General features: G+C 43.5%; 1 protein-coding gene across 1 annotated transcript in view; it reads right to left on the reverse strand.

Moving 5' to 3' along the window:
- The window catches only part of LOC310648908 (sodium channel protein type 5 subunit alpha-like), a gene marked incomplete at its 3' end in the record, with an annotated part of 422981 nt that overhangs the window by 211511 nt on the left and 191252 nt on the right, over nt 1-20218 (reverse strand). Inside the window, 3 exon segments of the mRNA XM_083377037.1 lie at nt 3862-4032; nt 17486-17683; nt 19126-19267. Coding sequence (XP_083233163.1) covers nt 3862-4032; nt 17486-17683; nt 19126-19267 — 511 coding nt within the window.

The following is a 20218-nucleotide window of genomic DNA, read 5'->3' on the forward strand; positions in this document are numbered from 1 at the left end:
ACATCAAGAAAGATGTTGCTTCATTTCACATTTAGCCTGGCATATTTTTTTTATTTTTTTTTTATTATTTTCTATGCCAAAATCCATTCAAAACAGACCAACTCATTCAATCACTTCCGCATGAAAAATCTTGCAATTACTAAGACTGTAAGTTTAATTCAATTAAATAACCAGGAAAAAATATCTCAAACCCCCCCCCCACAAAAAGAATAAAAAAAGAAATAAAAATTCATTTGAATGTCACTCAGATTGGTGTAGCTATCTTGAGTCATTTATCATTTCAACATCTATATTTGCACGCAACTTGCCAAACACTGCTAAGATTATTTAATAATTAAGGATCAGGTATTTATTTCATTATGCATTGATTTTCAGAAGTTGTGAGGTTTGCCCTTCTGGGAAGAGAGGAGGTCCCAACGAAAACATTGCAGTGGAAAAGGGGTTAGCTGTGTCTTAATCCAAGAAGGAAGCTGGGACTACTTAAAACAACTATTTACTTTCTCTACCAGTGTTGTTCAAACTCAGAAAATGCACCTACTTTAAGACGTTGCATGAAAGACCTATGTTTTTATTTATTTATTCATTAAATTATGAGCCTTGGTGGAGCAGTGGGCTGATGCCTCCTTAAGTAACACCAGCTGCCTGCAATTAGTGCAGGTTCGCATCCCACCAGGCTCAAGGTTGACTCAGCCTTCCATCCTTCTGAGGTAGGTAAAATGAGGACCCAGATTGTTGGGGGCAATTAAGCTGACTTTGTAATAATGCCGCTTGGGGTGTGTGTGTGTGAAAGCCCTAACAAGCAGGCATATACATAGAATGAAGGCTACTGCTAAGCTTGTAAGCCGCCCTGAGTCTTCGGAGAAGGGCGGGATATAAATGTAATAAAAATAAATAAAATAAATAAATTTATATGCCAGGAGCCCTGGTGGCACAGTTTTTAAGGTGCAGTACTGCAGACTAACTCTGCCCACAGCCTGGAGTTCAATCCTGACAGGGTTCAAGGTTGACTTAACCTTCCATCCTTCTGAGGTCGGTAAAAGGAAGACCCAGATTGTTGGGTGCCATATGCAAATAATGCTTCTACATTGTAAATGCCCAGAGAGTGCTATAAAGCGCAATGGGGTAGTGTATAAGTCTGAATACTATTGCTATTGTTACATGCTGCCCATCTCACCAAAAAGGCAACACTGGGTGGCTTACAATCATGATCAATAAACAAAACAATTACAATTTTAAAAACTATACAAAAAAGAACCAAAAGACAGACAATACCAGGATAAGATCTTCTTATCTTGCCAATGCTTTGAGGCGCCAAGCCAGCTGGCAAAACCTAACTTTGATACCCTTCCAGAAGGACAAAAGAATTGGACAACCTATCGCTCCTGTGCTGATAGAGTGTTCCAAATGTTGGGGGCCACAGCAAAAAAGTCTCTTCTTGTTGACCCCAGAATTCCTTAACAAATGGGATGCACAGCAGACCCCTTTTGCTGGAGCGATTGGGTCAGGCCAATCCACTATGGTGAGACAACTCCTCAGACACCCTGGACTCATGCCATATAGGGCTTTAAAGTTAATAACCAACAAATTGAAGTGGATCCAGAAACAAACTGGTAACTATGAGGGTTGTACAACAAGAGTGTACAACATTCTAGGGGATGGTACTCATTTCTGTTTCTTAGACAAGGAAGCCAGCATTATTTGAAGATGTTTCTGTGGTCTTGTGGTCAGCAGGACTATGCACCAAGATGCATGGAATACCGTTACTTTCCCACCAAAGTGGTACCTATTTATCTACTTGCATTTGCATGCTTTTGAACTGCTAGGTTGACAGGAGCTGAGTTAGGAACAAGAGCTTGTCCCATCATGCAGTACTTGAGTCTCAAACTGCCAAATGTCTGGTCAATAACCCAGTGTCCATCCTCCTGTGTACATTCCAAAACATCCTACAGGTAATCCTCGAGTTACGAGCGTCCCCTTAGCAAACTTTCAAAGTTACACAATAAGTGTCCCCTAGTGTTTACGAAAAAGTACCGAAATTGCGAATGTTGCTGCACCATGGCAGTCGTTCACCCTTACGAACGACCACAGTGGCACAGCAGCATTCACCCTGGCTATTCTCTCCTTCCCCACTCCCCATCAGGTCTCCCTAGGCACTAGGCCTACGGATATTCACCTTGCGAAGATCGAGAGATCCTTCGCATTCTTGGCTAATCCAGGCCTTCAGTGCTTTTGCAGAGAATGGAGGCCTAAAGTAACGCAAGATCATGCGAGATCAATGGCGTGAGATCTCACGCTACTGATCTCGTATGATCTAATGGTAGTTTAGGCCTCTGTTCTCTTCAACAGAAGACAGAATGGAAGCCATGGAAGACTTCCACGAACCTCCAGAGTCCCAATACGGGCATCAGAGGCCTTTTCTGGGCTGCTGCCACCCAGAAAGGAGGCCCGGAGATGCTTCTGCAGGCCTCCGGAGGTCCATTCTCAGCCTCGGAGGCCTCCCTCTGTGTCACTGACATTCTGCTCTTGGCGGGAATAGAAAGAGAAACAGAGAGGCTGGAGTGGAGACAGATCTTCACAAGATAAGTGACCTGGTATGGCAGGATTATAAGGGACGTGGTGGCTCAGTGGGTTAGGACGCTGAGCTTGTCGATCAGAAGGTCGGCAGTTTTGCGGGTCAAATCCCGAGTGCCACATAACAGAGTGAGCGCCTGTTACTCGTCCCAGCTTCTGCCAACCTAGCAGTTCGAAAGCACATAAAAATGCAAGTAGAAAAATAGGGACCACTACGGTGGGAAGGTAACAGCGTTCCGTGTGCCTTTGGCTCTAGTCATGCCGGCCACATGACCACGGAGACGTCCTCGGACAAGCGCTGGCTGTTCGGCTTTGAAACGGAGATGAGCACCGGCCCCTAGAGGCGGAAACGACTAGCACGCATGTGCGGGGGAACCTTTACCTTTACCTATGGCAGGATTTGATGGGGGGGAAACAATTCTGGGGACTCCAGGGGAGGGAGTATGAGGTATCTCAGTGGGGGGGGGCTTGGGTGCTCTGAAGCAGGTGGCCTGTTTCATCACTAGACGCCCCCCTAATGGCCTTCCCCACCCTAAGATATCTCATGTCCACTTAACAAGCTGCACATTCGCCCACGTATTAAATTAGCAAATGTCTGGTGAAAGCTGGGAGTGAATTGCATTCAAGGTACGAGATTCACTCCTACAAATCCTCAGGTCACAAATGGAAGGGGCAGGCTCCGTTACATTTGTAACTCAAGGACTACCTGTAAAGTAAACAAATAAAACAGTTGTAGTAGTTAAATTAAGAAATAACTTGAAATAATCCCAGGTCAGGCCTAGAATATCTAAGCACAGGTGGTCCTCCGCTTACAACCCCTTGTTTAGGGATCGAACTTACGACAGCAGTGAAAAGAGTGACATTTTTCACATTATGACCGTTGCATCATCCTCATGGCCATTTGGTAAAAAAAATTGGGTGCTTGGCAAATGTCATGTACTTATGACTTCTTGCAGTGTCCCGGGATCGTGCAATCATAGTTTCTAATCTTCCCAGTTGGTTTCCAACAAGCAAAGTCAATGTGGGAAGCCAGTTTCACTTAACAGCCGCATGATTCACTTAGCAACTGCAGTGATTCACTTAACAATAGTGGCAAGAAAGGTCATAAGACAGGGTGCAACTCACTTAATAACCGTCTTGCTTAGCAATGGAAATTTTGGGCTCAATTCTGGCCGTAAGTTGAGGACTACCTGGGTATTAATCTAGATAATGCCTGCAAAGAAATATGCTAAGTTCTTCACAAAACAGTTACAACATTCCTTTGATTAACATTTTAGTACAAACACTAACCGCCCTTCGTTGGCCCTCATCTGAATCTGGCTCTTGCTCTTCTGCCTCATCATCTGCCCCTGAAGACTTCTTTTTTCTTCTTTGATTCCTTTGTTCTTTGAAGTTCTTCATGGTCACAGGTGACATTTCAAACGAACTAAGTGACAGTGAATCAATGCCTCGAGCTAATGCCTGGAAGAAAAACAGAACAGTGGAAATATATAACCTCGAAGTCTCTATTTGAATACCAGCTTTAATGCATGCTAGCTACTTGCATCAGTGGCAGCCAGGACCATGTTGTACCTCTTCAAACAAAACATTCAGGCATCTCTACTCAAAGCAGTTCTTGGAAGTGAGATTCTTACTCCATGAAAAAGGAAAATTGTGTAACTTGGAGGTGAAAATTGTCCTAAGAAAAATATGCTATCAGAGGAAGGGAAGGCCCTAGATCAAGCCAATTCCCCTCCTCCCCTGTAAATAGAAATCTTGCAGTGGCATTTCTCTCATCTCCAGCAGGAATAGTAAAGGTAAAGGTTCCCCCGCACGTGCGTGCTAGTCGTTTCCGACTCTAGGGGCCGGTGCTCACCTCCGTTTCAAAGCCGAAGAGCCAGCGCTTGTCCGAGGACGTCTCCGTGGTCATGTGGCCGGCATGACTAGACGCCAAAGGCGCACGGAACGCTGTTACCTTCCCAACGGAGTGGTCCCTATTTTTCTACTTGCATTTTTACGTGCTTTCGAACTGCTAGGTTGGCAGAAGCTGGGATGAGTAACAGGCGCTCACTCCGTTATACGGCACTCGGGATTCGACCCGCCAAACTGCCGACCTTCTGATCGACAAGCTCAGCGTCTTAACCCACTGAGCCACCATGTCCCTTCTCCAGCAGGAATATATTGAGGCTAAAAGCCCTTCCCTCCAGCCCAGAGGTGGGGAACAATGGCCCTTTTTAAGACTTGTGGACTTGCTGCCTCAGGAGTTCTGGGAATTTGAGTCCACAAGTCATAAAGGGGCCATAGTTCCCACCTCTGCTCTAACCCCAAGAGAATCACACCCAGTCGTAAAACGATCCTTCCCAATTGCCTCACTTTCAACCTTGAACCCTTCTTTGAAGGAAGGGCTGCGGAGAAGCTGGGGAAGAGGACCTTTTGTTTCCTGCTTCATGCCTTCACTGACTGATATCCAACAGATCAAGGTTCCCGAACCTTTGGGAACCTTGTTACAGACATTTGAAATTAGGAATGGAACACGCTGAAGTCTCCGTCACAAAATGGCTACCAGATGGAGTCCAGAACTGAGTGGGGACTGAACTGGATGACTCCTGTGTGGTCCTTCTTGTGGTCCCTTCTAACCCTAGGATACTATTTTATTTCTTTATTTGCTTGTTTGTATCCTGCCTTTATTATTTTTACAAATAACTCAAGGTGGTGAACCAACACATCTTCCTCCTCCTACACAGTAGTCCCCACAACAACCTTATGAGATGGGTTGGGCTGACAGAGGGACTGGCCCAGTGTCAGCCAGCTGGCTTTCTTGCCTAAAGTGGGACTAGAACGGACATGTCAAACACAAGGCCCTGGGACCAGATCCGGCCCATGAAGTGATTTCATGCGGCCCGTGAAGCCATCCTGGAAACAGTGAGGGAATGGTCCCCGCTGCCTTGGCCCTGGCCCAGAGACCCTCCTTCTGCCAGAGACCCTCAGATCTCTCCCACTCCTGCCCAGGCCCCCATAGGCACCCTTGTTGCGAACGATGTAGAGATAGCCATGCCCACCCAGTAGGCCATACACACTCTAGCCACGCCCACCCAGTAGGCCACACCCACCCTGGCCATACCCACCCGGCCCCCTGAGGGCAACTGCAATGCTGATGTGGCCCTCAATGAAATTGAGTTTGACACCCCTGGACTAGAACTTAAGGATTCCTAGTGATTGGCCCCAACTCATCCAGCCAGCTGTTGTGCCTTAAGCAAAGGAAGCATAATGAAAGTCATAATGTCAATAGCACAATGCTGGACATTTCAGCATATAGTAGCCTTTTGCTAATTGAAGCTTTCCAACTTTCCACAAAAAAGTCTGCATGAGGCTTCAAGCTGCAGGATTACAAGTAGTCCTCAACTTATGATCACAGCTGACCCCGAAAAGTTCTGCAACTGAACAGGACAGTTATTAAGTGAATTTTGCCCCATTTTATGGCCTTTCCTATCAAAGTTGTTAAATGAATCACTGCATGGTGAAGTTTGTAGCACAACTGTTAAGTGAATCTGGGCTTCCCCCTTGACTTTGCTCGTCAGAAGTTTGCAAAAGGGGATCACCTGACCGCAGGACACTGCAACCGTCATAAATATGAGTCAGTTGCCAGGCGTCTGAATCTTGAACATGTGACTGTAGGGATACTGCAATGGTCATAAGTCATTTTTTCCTGTGCTGTTGTAAGTCACTAAACAAAGCGTTGTAAGTCAATAACTACTTGTATTTCCCTACTCCCTTGGTGGAGCAGTGGGCTAATGCCTCCTTAAGTAACACCAGCTGCCTGCAATTAGTGCAGGTTCGCATCCCACCAGGCTCAAGGTTGACTCAGCCTTCCATCCTTCCGAGGTAGGTAAAATGAGGACCCAGATTGTTGGGGGCAATTACGGTAAGCTGACTTTGTAATAATGCCGCTTGGGGTGTGTGTGAAAGCCCTAATAAGCAGGCATATACATAGAATGAAGGCTACTGCTAAGCTTGTAAGCCGCCCTGAGTCTTCGGAGAAGGGCGGGATATAAATGGAATTAAAATAAATAAATAAAATAAATAAAATACTCCTTCCCATCCCCACCCGTCATCCCAAAGAGAGAGAAAGAGCAAGACTGCACAAAATTAAACCTCAGGCAGAAGAGATTTTAAATTGTGTATCTGCTGCACGCCCTTCTTCCCTCGATGCATAGCAAAAGAAGCCGGCTCCTCTTCTAACTGGATCATCAGCCTCTAACATCACAGCTTGCGATAAATTTCCATCCTTCCTCTCACCCTCCTGTTTTCAAATCCAAGATAACTATCCATCATCCCCATGTTCAGCAGTCATGCACCAGCTCTCCCAGCATCTGAACATTTGGGCAGTGGCATTTACTGCTGTGAATATACTACAGTATTTTCCTGTTGCTGGTTCGGAATGCATTTTTTTTATTATTATCATGGCAAGCAGAATCTTATCCTACTGAATGACGGAACAAGCTGTGACCAAGGATCCAGAATAATAAACCCAAACTGTTAAAAAAAAACAACTACCCAAATAAATAATACACAGATAAGACGGCCTGCTCTGTCACATCTCCCTCAGTCCCTGCAAGAATGTCTGCTAAAACCAAGGGGTGTCAAAAAGAGATCTAAAGCCAAATTTATCACTTGGGATGGGAAAATTATAATGAGGGTGATGGTGATAATAGCCTGGAAATAGCAATAAGAAACTCACTAATATTTATGAAAATAAGAAGACAGCTAGAGAAAATGAACATCAGCTAGAAAATAGCACATCATCATAAGAGCCAGAACCTTTCCCTTTAATCTAATTATTTTTCTATCTTCACATTGTTAAAACAATAAGGGAATAATAACAATAACGACAATGATGATGATGTTGGAAGGGACCTTGGAGATCATCTAGTCCAACCCCCTGCTCAGGCAGGAAACGCTATACTATTTCAGATAAATAGCTGTCCAGTCTCTTCTTAAAAACTTCCAGTGTTGGAGCATTCACAATTTCTAGAGGCAGGTTATTCCACTGGTTAATTGTTTTAACTATCAGGAAATTTTTCCTTAATTCTAGGTTGCTTCTCTCCTTGACTAGTTTCCATCCGTTGCTTCTTGTCCTGCCTTCAGATTCTTTGGGGAATAGCTTGACTCCCTCTTCTTTGTGGCAGCTCCTGAGATACTAGAACACCGCTATCATGTTACCCCTCACCCTTCTCTTTGTTAAACTACACACACCCAATTCCAGCAACCGTTCCCTATATGTTTTAGCCTCCAGTCCCCCAATCATCTTTGTTGCTCTTCTCTGTACTCTTTCTAGAGTCTCGACATCTTTTTTACATCGTGGTGACCAAAACTGGATGCAGTATTCCAGGTGTGGCCTTACCAAGGCATTGTAAATCCCTCTGTTAATGCAGCCTAGCACTGTGTTGGCTTTTTTGGCAGCTGCAGCACACTGCTGGCTCATATTGAAGTGATTGTCCACTAGGACTCCGAGATCCCTCTCACAGTCGCTACTATTGAGCAAGGTACCACCTTGGATTTGGTTTTTCTTGCCTAAATGTAGAACCTTACTTTTTTCACCATTGAATTTCATTTGGTTAGATAGCGCCCAATATTCAAGTCTGTCAAGATCCTTCAGTATCTTAAGCCTATCTTCTGGAGTGCTGGCTATTCCTGCCATCTTGGTTTCATCTGCAAATTTGATGATTCCCCATTTATCCCTTCGTCCAAATCGTTGAGGAAGATGTTGAAGAGCCCTGGGCCCAGAACAGAACCCTGGGGCACCCCACTACACACTTCCTTCCATGTAGATGCAGTTCCATTGAGGACCACACGCTGAGTACGGCCTGTCAGCCAGCTACGAATCCATCTGGTGGTGATGCTGTGTAACCCACATTTTTCTATCTTATCAAGTAATAGGTTGAGGTCTACTTTATCAAATGTCTTACTGGAGTCCAAGTAAATTATATCCACATCATTCCTCTGGTCCACTAATTTTGTCACTTGGTCAAAGAATGCAATAAGTTTTGTCTGGCACGATCTGTTTTTGACAAACCCATGTTGGCTTTTGGTAATGACTTTGTTTGCCTCTAGGTATTTGCTGATTGAGATTATCTTTTCCAGAATCTTCCCAGGTATTGAGGTCAGGCTGATAGGTTTGTAGTTTCCTGAATCCATTCTTTTTCCTTTTTTGAAGATGGGAACTACATCAGCTCTCTTCCAGTCCTCTGGTAGTTCCCCAGTGCTCCAGGATCTTTGAAAATATAGTTCAGTGGTTCTGAGATCATGTCTGCCAGTTCCTTGAGAACCTTGGGGTGTAATCCATCTGGTCATGGTGATTTGAACTCGTCTAGGCTGGACAGGTGCTCACTTACCATTTTCTTGCCTATCTTAACGTGTTTTTAATCTGTTTTTTATGGTACTGTTTTTGATGGGTTGGACTGTTTTTTTCCCTTTGTGTAAAGATGGATGCAAAAAACGAGTTAAATAGTTCTGCTTTCTCCCTGTTGCTTGTCACCTTCTTGTCACTTTCCCCCACTAATGGACCAATCATTTCCTTAACTATTTTCTTGTTTTTTATATGTTGAAAGAAGCGCACTTTTTTTGTTATTTTTTACTTTTGTCCCAAGCCTTAGTTCATTTTGAGCTGTAGCTTTCCTCACTTCATCTTTGCAGGCTCAGGCTATTTGCTGATATTCTGCCTTAGTTATGCACCTCTTTTTCTACTTTTTCTATTTGTCCTTTTTGTCCTTCAATTTATCAGACAGTTCTTTATGCAGCCATGCTGGTTTCTTTTGAGAGCTACTATTTTTCTTTTCCGTTGGTATTGGGCTAGTCTGGGCTTTTATTATCTCACTTTTCAAAATTACCCAAGCTTTTTGAGTTGTTTTCCCCTTGAGGATTGTCATCCATGGAATCCTTCCCAAGCTCTCTCTAAGTTTATTGAAATTAGCTCTCTTAAAGTCCAAGACTCTAGTTTGGCTGTGTTCTATTGCTTGTGCTTCCAGAATGTTGAATTCCAATATTGCATGATCACTTCCCCTCAAGGTTCCTGTGGCTTCGACACCTTCTATCATTTCATATCTGTTAGTGAGAATTAAGTCCAGTATGGCTGATCCCCTAGTTCCCTTCTCTACTTTTTGGGAGAGAAAGTTGTCTGCTAGGTTTGACAGGAATCTGTTTGATCTTCCACTTGGTGCAGAGTTTGTCTCCCAGTTGATATAATAATAATAATAATAATAATAATAATAATAATAATAATAATAATAATAATAATAATAATAATAATAATAATAATAAACCTTTATTGTCAAAGTACAACATGTGTACATTGAGATTAGCTGAGCCTCCCCCTGTGCTCTCTCCCCCCAACACACAGTGACAACAAACCCTCCATCCCACCACACTATGTGAACCAACTACATCACACACCGGCCTCCCAAGTCAACTCTGCATAAGATTACATCCCATTCAAAAGCCTAACAGCCCACGGATAAAAGCTGTTCTTCAGCCTGTTGGTACGGCTGGCTATATTCCTATATCTCCTACCGGATGGTAGGAGAGTAAAGAGATACCGTCCAGGGTGTGAGTCATCCCTGAGAATCTTCCTCACTCTTCCAAGGCAACGAGCCCTGGCGATGTCATCCAGTGGTGTCAGGGAACAGCCCACAATGTCTTGTGCTGTGCTCACTACCCTCTGTAATACTTTCCTATCCGCGGCTGTCAGACCGGCATACCAAACCACAATACCATACAAGAGGACGCTCTCTATGGTAGACCGGTAAAAGAGGGTCATTAGCTGTTGTTCTACCCTGTTCTTCCGCAAGATCCTAAGAAAGTGAAGCCTCTGTTGGACCTTTCTAGCCACCTGGGTTGTGTTAACTTTCCAGGTCAGATCTTCACAGAGGTAGACTCCCAGAAATTTAAAGGAGGGAACTCTCTCTACACAGTCCTCCCCGATGTAAAGTGGGGCAGGTTCCTCTTTTTTTCTCCGGAAGTCTAACACCATCTCTTTCGTCTTGCTAATGTTTAGGTGCAAGTTGTTGTTACTACACCATATGGATAGTTTTTGTACCTCCGCCCTATATGCTGTCTCATCCCCACCTGTAATAAGACCCACCACAGTTGTATCATCTGCGAACTTGATTATCGCAGTGGATGGGTCAGATGATACACAATCATAAGTGTATAAAGAGTACAGGTAGGGGCTAAGCACACAGCCCTGTGGCGTGCCGGTGCAAAGCTTCAGGGGGGTGGACAAAGCAGACCCGACCCTCACTGTTTGTACCCGATCCCTAAGAAAGTCTTGAATCCAATCGCAGATAGCGGGGGAGAATTTCAAGTCAGTCAGCTTCTCGATGAGAATGCTCGGCAAAATGGTGTTAAAAGCCGAGCTGTAGTCAACAAAAAGCATCCTGACGTAGCTTCCAGGTTTCTCGAGATGACTTGCTACAGAGTGTAAAGCAGTAGCTATGGCATCGTCTGTCGACCTATTTCCCCTGTAGGCAAATTGATGTTTATCAAAGTTCAGTGGGAGGCATGTCCTAAGATGTTGGAGAACCAATCTTTCGAAGCATTTCATGACTACAGACGTTAATGCAATAGGTCTGTAGTCATTCAGGCACTCAACTGCAGTTTTCTTGGGGACTGGGACAATGGTAGCTGCCTTCAAGCATGATGGTACACATGCCGTTTGCAAGGAGATGTTAAAAATCCTTGTCAGGACCCCTGCTAATTGATCGGCACAATTCCTAACCACTATCCCCCATTACTATTGTGATGCGCTTCCCACATAACTTAGTTAGCTGACTAGCAAAAAGTTCATCTATTTCCTCTGTTTGGTTGGGCAGCCTATAGTATACACCTATGGCAATGTCATTTCCCCCCCCCTTTTATATTGACCCAAATACGCTTTTATCTCCTGAGTGCCATATTTTCAAGGGATCCAAAGTGACATACAAAATGCATCTTTCTTTCTCCCTCCAATCTGTGCATCACTCCTGTAGGGTAGACCAGACATTATGATTTGATTACGGGTAGCCTTTGATTTATATAACAGTTCATTTAGTGACCATTCAAAGTTATAATGGCGGTGAAAAAAGTGACTTATGAGAGTTTTTGGCACTTATGAGCATTGAGTATCCCTGTGGTCATGTGATCAAAATCCGGACATTTGACAACTGACTCATATTTGTGATGGTTATAGTGTCCCAGGGATCATGGGACTGCCTTTTGCGACCTTCTGACTAGCAAATTCAATGGGGAAGCCAGATTCACTTAACTGTTTTACTAACTTAACTCTAGTGATTCATTTAACAACTGTGGCAAGAAAGGTCATAAAATAGAGCAAAACTCACTTAACAAATGTTTCAGAACATTTCTCTTGCAATAGGAATTTTGGGCTCAATTGTGGTCATACCTTGAGGACTATCTATACTCAGTGATCTATATACTGTGTAAGGCTAAAGGTAAAGGTTCCCCCGCACATGCATGCTAGTCGTTTCCGACTCTAGGGGCCGATGCTCCTCTTTGTTTCAAAGCCGAAGAGCCAGCGCTTGTACGGATTTATTTATCAGTTATCTATTCCAATATTAATACTTGCTTGAAGCAATAATCATACAAGTCTGCAAGCTAGATTTAGGTATTGGGGAAAAATGCTGGAAGCTTAAAATTAATTTCATATTGCTGTCAAGAGAACTACATGCCACGTTCCTAATCTTATCAAATGTTAAGTTTGACTTGGATACCTGTATTTTTATATAAAAAGGTAAAGGTTCCCCTGCACATGCATGCTAGTCGTTTCCGACTCTAGGGGCCGGTGCTCATCTCCATTTCAAAGCCGAAGAGCCAGTGCTTGTCCGAGGACATCTCCGTGGTCATGTGGCCAGCATGACTAGATGCCAAGGGCGCAAGGAACGCTGTTACCTTCCCACCGTAGTGGTCCCTATTTTTCTACTTGCATTTTTACGTGCTTTCGAACTGCTAGGCTGGCAGAAGCTGGGACGGGTAACAGGCGCTCACTCTGCTACGCGGCACTCGGGGTTTGACCTGCCAAACTGCTGACCTTCTGATCGACAAGCTCAGCATCCTAACCCACTGAGCCACTGCATCCCTGTAAGGCTAGAGAGCACCAAATTAGGTAAGGCAAGTCTAATCTGTCACTCTACCATTTCCAGTCTCTTCTTAAAAGTCTCCAGTGATGGAGCAGCCACAACTTCTGAAGGCAAGCTATTACATTGGTGGGTTGTTATCACCATTAGGAAATTTCTTCTTGGTTCTAAGTTGGTTCTCTCCTTGATTGGTTTCCATCCTTTGGTTCTTGTCTTGCCTTCTGGTGTTTTAGAGAATAGGTTGACTCCCTTGCCTTTGTAGGAGCCCCTCAAATATTGGAACACTGCTACCATGTCTCCCCTAGTCCATAACCTTATTTACTTTAGAGGGGTTTTGATATTTTTGTCAGGGTATATGTTTGAGTGGTTTAAATTGGCCAAACAGTTGGTGGTTTTATTTAGGCAAAGTCTCCTACTCTATCCTGTAAAATAGAGGGCAGGGAATATAAATTGGACAGAACAAATTATGATGTACAATGTGTAAAGCAAGTAAATTATTACTTTTAATGTATTTTACACATTCAGGCATACAGCCTCAATTGACAGATTCTAATATCTCCCTCAGCCTACTGCCATTTTATGTCTGTCAGTCTGTGTGTCTGTCTGTCTAATCCAGGGGTAGGCAACCTCGGCTCTTTTATGACTCGTGGACTTCAACTCCCAGAATTCCTGAGCCAGCCATTCTGAGGGGAAAGGGAGAGGTTTCCATGCTGGCTCAGGAATTCTGGGAGTTGAAGTCCACGAGTCATAAAAGAGCCAAGGTTGCCTACTCCTGGCCTAGGCCTAGGCCGCTTTATGACTCGTGGACTTCAACTCCCAGAATTCCTGAGCCAGCTATTCTGAGGGGAAAGGGAGAGGTTTCCATGCTGAGCCATGCTGGCTCAGGAATTCTGGGAGTTGAAGTCCACGAGTCATAAAAGAGCCAAGGTTGCCTACCCCTGGTCTAATCTATCTATCTATCTATCTATCTATCTATCTATCTATCTATCTATCTATCTATCTATCTATCTATCTCTATCTATCTATCTATCTATCTATCTATCTATCTATCTATCTATCTATCTATCTATCTATCCGAGGGATCAAAAATGAGAAAAAGAAACAAATAGTGTACCTTTCTCGCAATATAGCCATTGATGTTAAAGGGCAGGATTGGTCCAAAATTACTCAACTTGCTCTTTGGATTAAGACAGAACTAGAACTTACGGCAGCAAGACTTTTAGTTGCGCAATATTGGAAGAAGGAGGAACTGCCTACTATAGAAGAGTGGACTTTGAAAGTTTCTAACTTGGCGGAAATGGCAAAGATTTCAGCATATTTGAAAGAACAATCGCAACAGAGATACATTGTGGAATGGAAAAGATGGATCGAATATATTCAGAATAAATATGGGACTAAAAAGTTTCATTTAGCATTTGAATAAGTAGTGGTTCTATATGATGTATTATTATTTGTTATTTGTTAGTAATATAGTTATGTTTAAGGGGAGTTAAAGTGCAATAGAATTTATTGTTTCATTTTAGATTGTTAGCATATTTTAGCGTAAGTTTGTAAAGTTTATACCCTGTATTCAGCTCTGGGGAGTCGGGGGGGGAGGGGAGGGTAAGGGAGGGTAAGGGGGAGGGGAGAGGGAGGGAGGGAGTTTTTCTTTTTAAAAAATGTACTGTAAAACTTTTCAATTAAAAAAAAAAGAACTAGAACTCACTTTCTAGCACATTCTCTTCAGCCACTACATCAGACTGTCTCTTAAATACAGTTTGGCTCACACTAGTCAGCATTATGTATTCCCTCTCATCAAGCATATCTTTGGCTTTTGTTCTACGAATAGTTTTATTTTCACAAGGGCAAGCTTGGTACTGTTTAAACAACTGTCCCTTTCTATTAATTCACTTGTTGACTAATGAGGTCCTAATGGCTGTTTGAAGTTGGGAGATCAATACAGTAAATCTGGGGAGGGGGGGGAGAAACCAGTTAATTAACTGGAACGGATGGCAAGGACTGCCAGTGTTGAACGTAAAGCGATTAATTTCCCTCTGGTGCTAATATGCAACCGAATAATATCAAAGATAATGAGAAGAATACCAACAGGCTGTGTCTAACAAGTGCTTTGTAAAGGGTGTTACAAGGGGAATCTTGAGAGCAACAGAAAACTTGTGACTTTGGGTCTCAGCTGGGATGGAAGAAGGACAGAGAATGGACGTTCCTTGCTGTCGTGGGACGAAATGTATAATTTGGAGTATCTTGATCGACACAGCAACCCTTCCTCTGGCAAAAAAAAAAACCCAGCAGGGACAGTGAACTGAGAACCATGCATGCAACATGCCTAATTTTTCTATGTACAACCAGACCAGGTAGTTTTATTGATGGGGGGGAAAAGATGTTTCAAAGAAGGACAAAAGAGAAAACCTCCTTGACAAGACTTGCCCTAATACAATCAAGTTGGAGAGGGACAAAGTTGCTGTTGTCCTTCCTTTTATTCCCCTCCCATTAGGAGTAGCTACCTTGCCAAACGTAGACCTAGATTACCTTTCCCATGTGGGGAACCTATTTGAGAAGACAGGAAGATGTTGGGACCTACACATAAAAGATGACTTTTTGGCATCTGTTGGCACTGAACTCTGTGGTCGGAAAAGCAAAATGTGCAGAGTTTTCTGTGTGGTTTGGGGGTATCTCTGGGCATGCATGTGCGAGAGAATGAAAGAATGAGAGAGAGAATGAGAGAGGATAAGAGAAAGAGGTTCATATTTGAATGTTCCCCATCAATGCCTTTGTCAGCCAGGAAAACACAGCAGTTTACATGTTTCACCCTCACAAACTGGTAAAGCACAGGGGTGCAAAGTACATAATCTTCCAGTAAATGAATGCTCAAAATGCCATTATTGTATATTTGAAAATGATAACATCAAGAGCAAAATTAGATCTTAGATCTTTTTTTTTATTTGGAGGCCCTTCTTTCTTTCTTTCTTTCTTTCTTTCTTTCTTTCTTTCTTTCTTTCTTTCTTTCTTTCTTTCTTTCTTTCTTTCTTTCTGACTTTCTTTCTAAGATTCAGATCTTTGAACTCTTTTATGGAGTGAAGGAGACAAGTTTCAGAAATCAGGTTTTCTCAGCTAATTCAGATTTATCTTGTTTGATTGACTGGCCACATTCTTTTATTTGCAGCCCCCTAACTTTTGTAGTAAGGGAATTGTCATAGTAATTTTGTAAGCTGCCTAGAATCATCTGTGCGTGAGTTGGGCAGCTATATAAGTTTATTTAGTAAACAAATAAATATAAAGTAAGGGTGAAAGGGGCCTTCAAGGTCAACAAGGTAACCCATGAACAGGGACTGGCAAATTAGATATCCATGCTACCCTCTTTCTCAATAAACCAGTTTTCCCCTTGCCCACCCACCCTCTAGAGCAGACATGTCAAACACAAGGCCCTGGGGCCGGATCCGGCCCACGAAGTGGTTTCATGTGGCCCGCGAAGCCACCCTGGAAACAGTGAGGGAACGGCCCCCACTGCCTTGGCCCTGGCCCAGAGACCCTCCTTCTGCCGGAGACCCCCAGATCTGTCCCACTCCTGCCCAGGCCCCCATAGGCACCCTTGATGCGAACGATGTAGAGCTGGCCACGCCCACCCAGTAGGCCATACGTACTCTAGTCACGCCCACCCAGTAGGCCACGCCCACCCTGGCCACACCCACCTGGCCCCCTGAGGGCAACCGCAATGCTGATGCGGCCCTCAATGAAATTTGAGTTTGACACTCCTGAACCAGGAGAGGATGGAAAGAAATTTCCTCCTCAACAGCCTGGGTGTAATTAAACCCCCCAAAAGAGAAAATAAAGCCCAAATTTGGGGGGGGGTCACTTGGTCAGCAAAGCTGTGACTGGTGATAAAAGTCAACTGGTCAATTCCAGCATTGAAAGAAAAATCAACTTCGTTAACTAATGCAATCCTAAGTCTACCTAAATAACTTTCAGCTTTGCCCAAGGTAACTCTTCATCCAAGACTTTGGCCAACTCCTTCACACAGAAACACCGAAAAGTCCTCTTGCCACAATATGACAGAACCTCCCTATGTTCTTTTGTAGACAGTCCTCGTCTTACAGCCATTCATTTAGTGACCTTTTGAAGTTACAACAGGACTGAAAACTGACCATTTTTCACACTTATGACCATTGCAGCATCCACATGGGTCACGTGATCAAGATTCAGACGCTTGGCAACTGGCTCATATTTATGATATATTTATGATGGTTGCTGTGGTCCGGGGTCACATGATCCTCTTTTGTAACCATCTGACAAGCAACGTCAAAAGGGGAAGGCAGATTCACTTAACAACCATGTTACTAACTGAACAACTGCAGTGACTCACTTAACAACTGTGGCAAGAAAGGTCGTAAAATGGAGGGAAAACTCACTTAACAACTGCCTTGCTTCGGAATAGAATTTTGGGCTGAATTGTGGTTGTAAGTCCAGCACTGCCTGTGTTAGTTCTCAAGGGTCTAGGAAACCAGGCTGGCTTTTGAATGAGTAAGACCCCCTACTGCATGTGTTTTGAGAAGTTGGAGTTCCCTACTGCACCTTTCGTTGAGCAGGCTTGCTGCTACAGCTTTATTACAAACTTACCCTGGAACTGGAGTAATGGCCCCCATGTCTAATGGTGATAACCAATGAGATGCTTATTCTCACCATGCAACACAAGACTTTAGCACAGAAGTGGGAAACGATGGGCCCTTTGTGATTATGGACTTCAATTCCCTGCTGGCTCAAGAATTCTGGGAGTTGAAGTCCACAAGTTGCTCCAAGTTAAGAAGTTTACCAACCTCTTGCTCTTTCTTCAATGCCTCCATGGCCTCTCGAAATTTCTTTTCCTTGGCCTCCATTTCTGCAATGGTAGCTTGGTTCTGCTCCTCGTAAGCCATGGCCACCACAGCCAAAATCAAGTTGATTAGGTAAAAGGACCCCAAAAATATGACCAGCATGAAAAAAAGCATGTAGATCTTTCCAGCAGATCTCAGAGTCTATATAAATCAGAGGGGGGGGGGAGAGGGAGGGAGGGATGGAGGGGAAGAAGAAAAAATGGGAGAGAAAAGAGATATTCAAGAGTTATTAGAACCATGCATGCTTCATCATAAACATTTGTGAATCATAACATTAGTGGATCTCATTGCATTTTCCAGAGATGACCAGCAACAGAGAAAGATGTCTTCATGGATATACATACATGCATACATACACACATACATACCATATTTATTTGTATCTTGCCATTATTATTTTTAAATATAAGTCAAAGTGGCAAAGATAATTAACACGTCTTCCTCCTCCCACGAAAACAACCCGTTAAGGTGCTTAGGCTGAGAGAACGGGACTGGCTTGAAATTCTCCCCCCAGAGAGTTTTCTAAATGCAGGACTAGAAATCATAATCTTCTGGTGATTGGCCAAAATCATCCAGCTGGCATTTATGCCTGGGTCAGGATTAGAAGTCACCGTCTCCTGTTGATTGGCTCAAAGCCACCCAGCTAGCTTTCATGCCTATAACAGGACTAGAACTCACAATCTTCTGGTGATTGGCCTAAAGTCGCCCAGCCAGCATTCATGCCTGGGACAAGATTAGAACACACAGTCTCCTAGGAATGGGTCCAAAGTCACCCAACTGGCTTTCTTGCCTGGGACTGAATTAGAACTCACTATTTCATGGGGATTGGCCCAAAGCCACCCAGCCAGTTTTCATGACTAAAACAAAACTAGAACTCATCGTTTCCTGGTTTTTAGTGTATTAACTTGATCACTAAACCAAAGTGGTTCTTAACTCCCATAGACTCTGGACAGCTGATAGCACAGAAACGTGTCTGCCCATTCTGCAACCACATAGAAACTATTTGCCAGTGTCTTTGTCTAGAACCGTGGTGGCACACAGAGCTCTCTCTGTGGGCACGCGTGCCGTCGCCTCAGTCCTAGACTTTCAGCTGACTTTTATAAAATCTTTTTGCTTTAGGCTTCTGCCGCCATGTGCAAAAAAAAAAAGGTTCAATCAATCAATTTCAACTTCTTGCGGGGGAAAAAAAAGATCTGGCAAAGTTGAAATTGATTGATTGAACTTTTTAGTCCCACCCAGTCTGCTGTTACCACCGCAGCCATGCCCACCCAACTGGCCACACCCACCCAACTGGCCACACCCACCCAACTGGCCACACCCACCTGGCACCCGATGATACATGAGTGGGTTTTTGGGTTGCAGTTTGGGCATTCGGTCTCTAAAAGGTTTGCCATCACTGGTCTAGAATATGTTTTCAACTTTTGTGTTTAGTTTTGAGATTCCTGGTCATCTCTCATTCAGGCATTCACCAAGCTTATTATTTTCCAAGCTGAGACAAAATCTACCAGTTGTTGCCATCTGCTGAGAGCCTGCAGGAAAGGTAAGCTATAACGAATAAACATGACAATAAATAAGCAGGCTACCTGTTGGTAGAGACGTTCCCAGCAGTCTTGAGTCATGAGGCGGAACAAGGAGAGAAAAGCCCAGCCGAAAGTATCAAAGCTTGTGAAGCCATGGTCAGGATTGTCTCCAGCCTTTAAACACATGTAGCCTGGTGGACATGTGCTGCAGAAGATAAAGTAGGTCTGGTGAGCTACACTAACTACCTGCTTACCAATGGAAAGCAGCAAATGGATGGAAACTAATCAAGGAGAGAGAAGCAACCTAGAACTAAGGAGAAACTTCCTGACAGTGAGACCAATTAACCTGTGGAACAGCTTGCCTCCAGAAGTTGTGGGTGCTCCATCACTGGAGGTTTTAAAGAAGAGATCGGACAGCCATTTGTTATTCTATTATTGTGAATAACAGCTCTGTTATTCTGTTATTCTGCTATTGAATATTCATCTCCCCTCCTCCCAATAAAAACAAACAAAAAATGGACAAGCTATTTTTAAAAATCAGCTAACACATTCAATGTCTAGTCTATAACATGCTATGCTCATGTCAACACTACAAACGAATTTGGCTGAAGCCATTTTCCCTTCGTTTTGGGTTGCCACAGATTTGGGAGAGGTGGGGAATGAGTATTTTTTGCTTAGTCAAAGCAATAAATTGTCCTGTGGGAACGAAGGTCATTGCTGATTGCATTTTGGTGGGTTGAAGCCTCCGTTAGAAAGCCCGCTCAAGTAGTTAATAGGGGAATGTGATTTGTGACATATTCCTGGGGTGGGAAGTTCAACTTTGTAACATTGTAACCTTTGGGAAGGAACTTTGGTCTTGGTTTCACTTTTGATCCTGCTGATATTGTGTAGCCAAATAAATATGTTCTTTAAGTTTAAGGAAATTATTTTTTGCCTTGGGGCTCTGTTTTACTGGTCTCATCTATCAGAACCATGACAGCTTGATCTTATCCAAAATCTATAAAAAGGTTAGGAACCAACAATGCATAACTTCCTGTATTCCAGAACATGGCAATACAGAGAAAGACAAGGCTATACTGTATAGTCCTTGACTTACAACCATCCATTTAGTGACTGCTTGAAGTTACAACAGCACTGGAAAAAGTGATTTATGACC

This window comes from Vipera ursinii, assembly GCF_947247035.1.
Source record: "Vipera ursinii genome assembly, chromosome: Z".
Taxonomy (NCBI): domain Eukaryota; kingdom Metazoa; phylum Chordata; class Lepidosauria; order Squamata; family Viperidae; genus Vipera; species Vipera ursinii.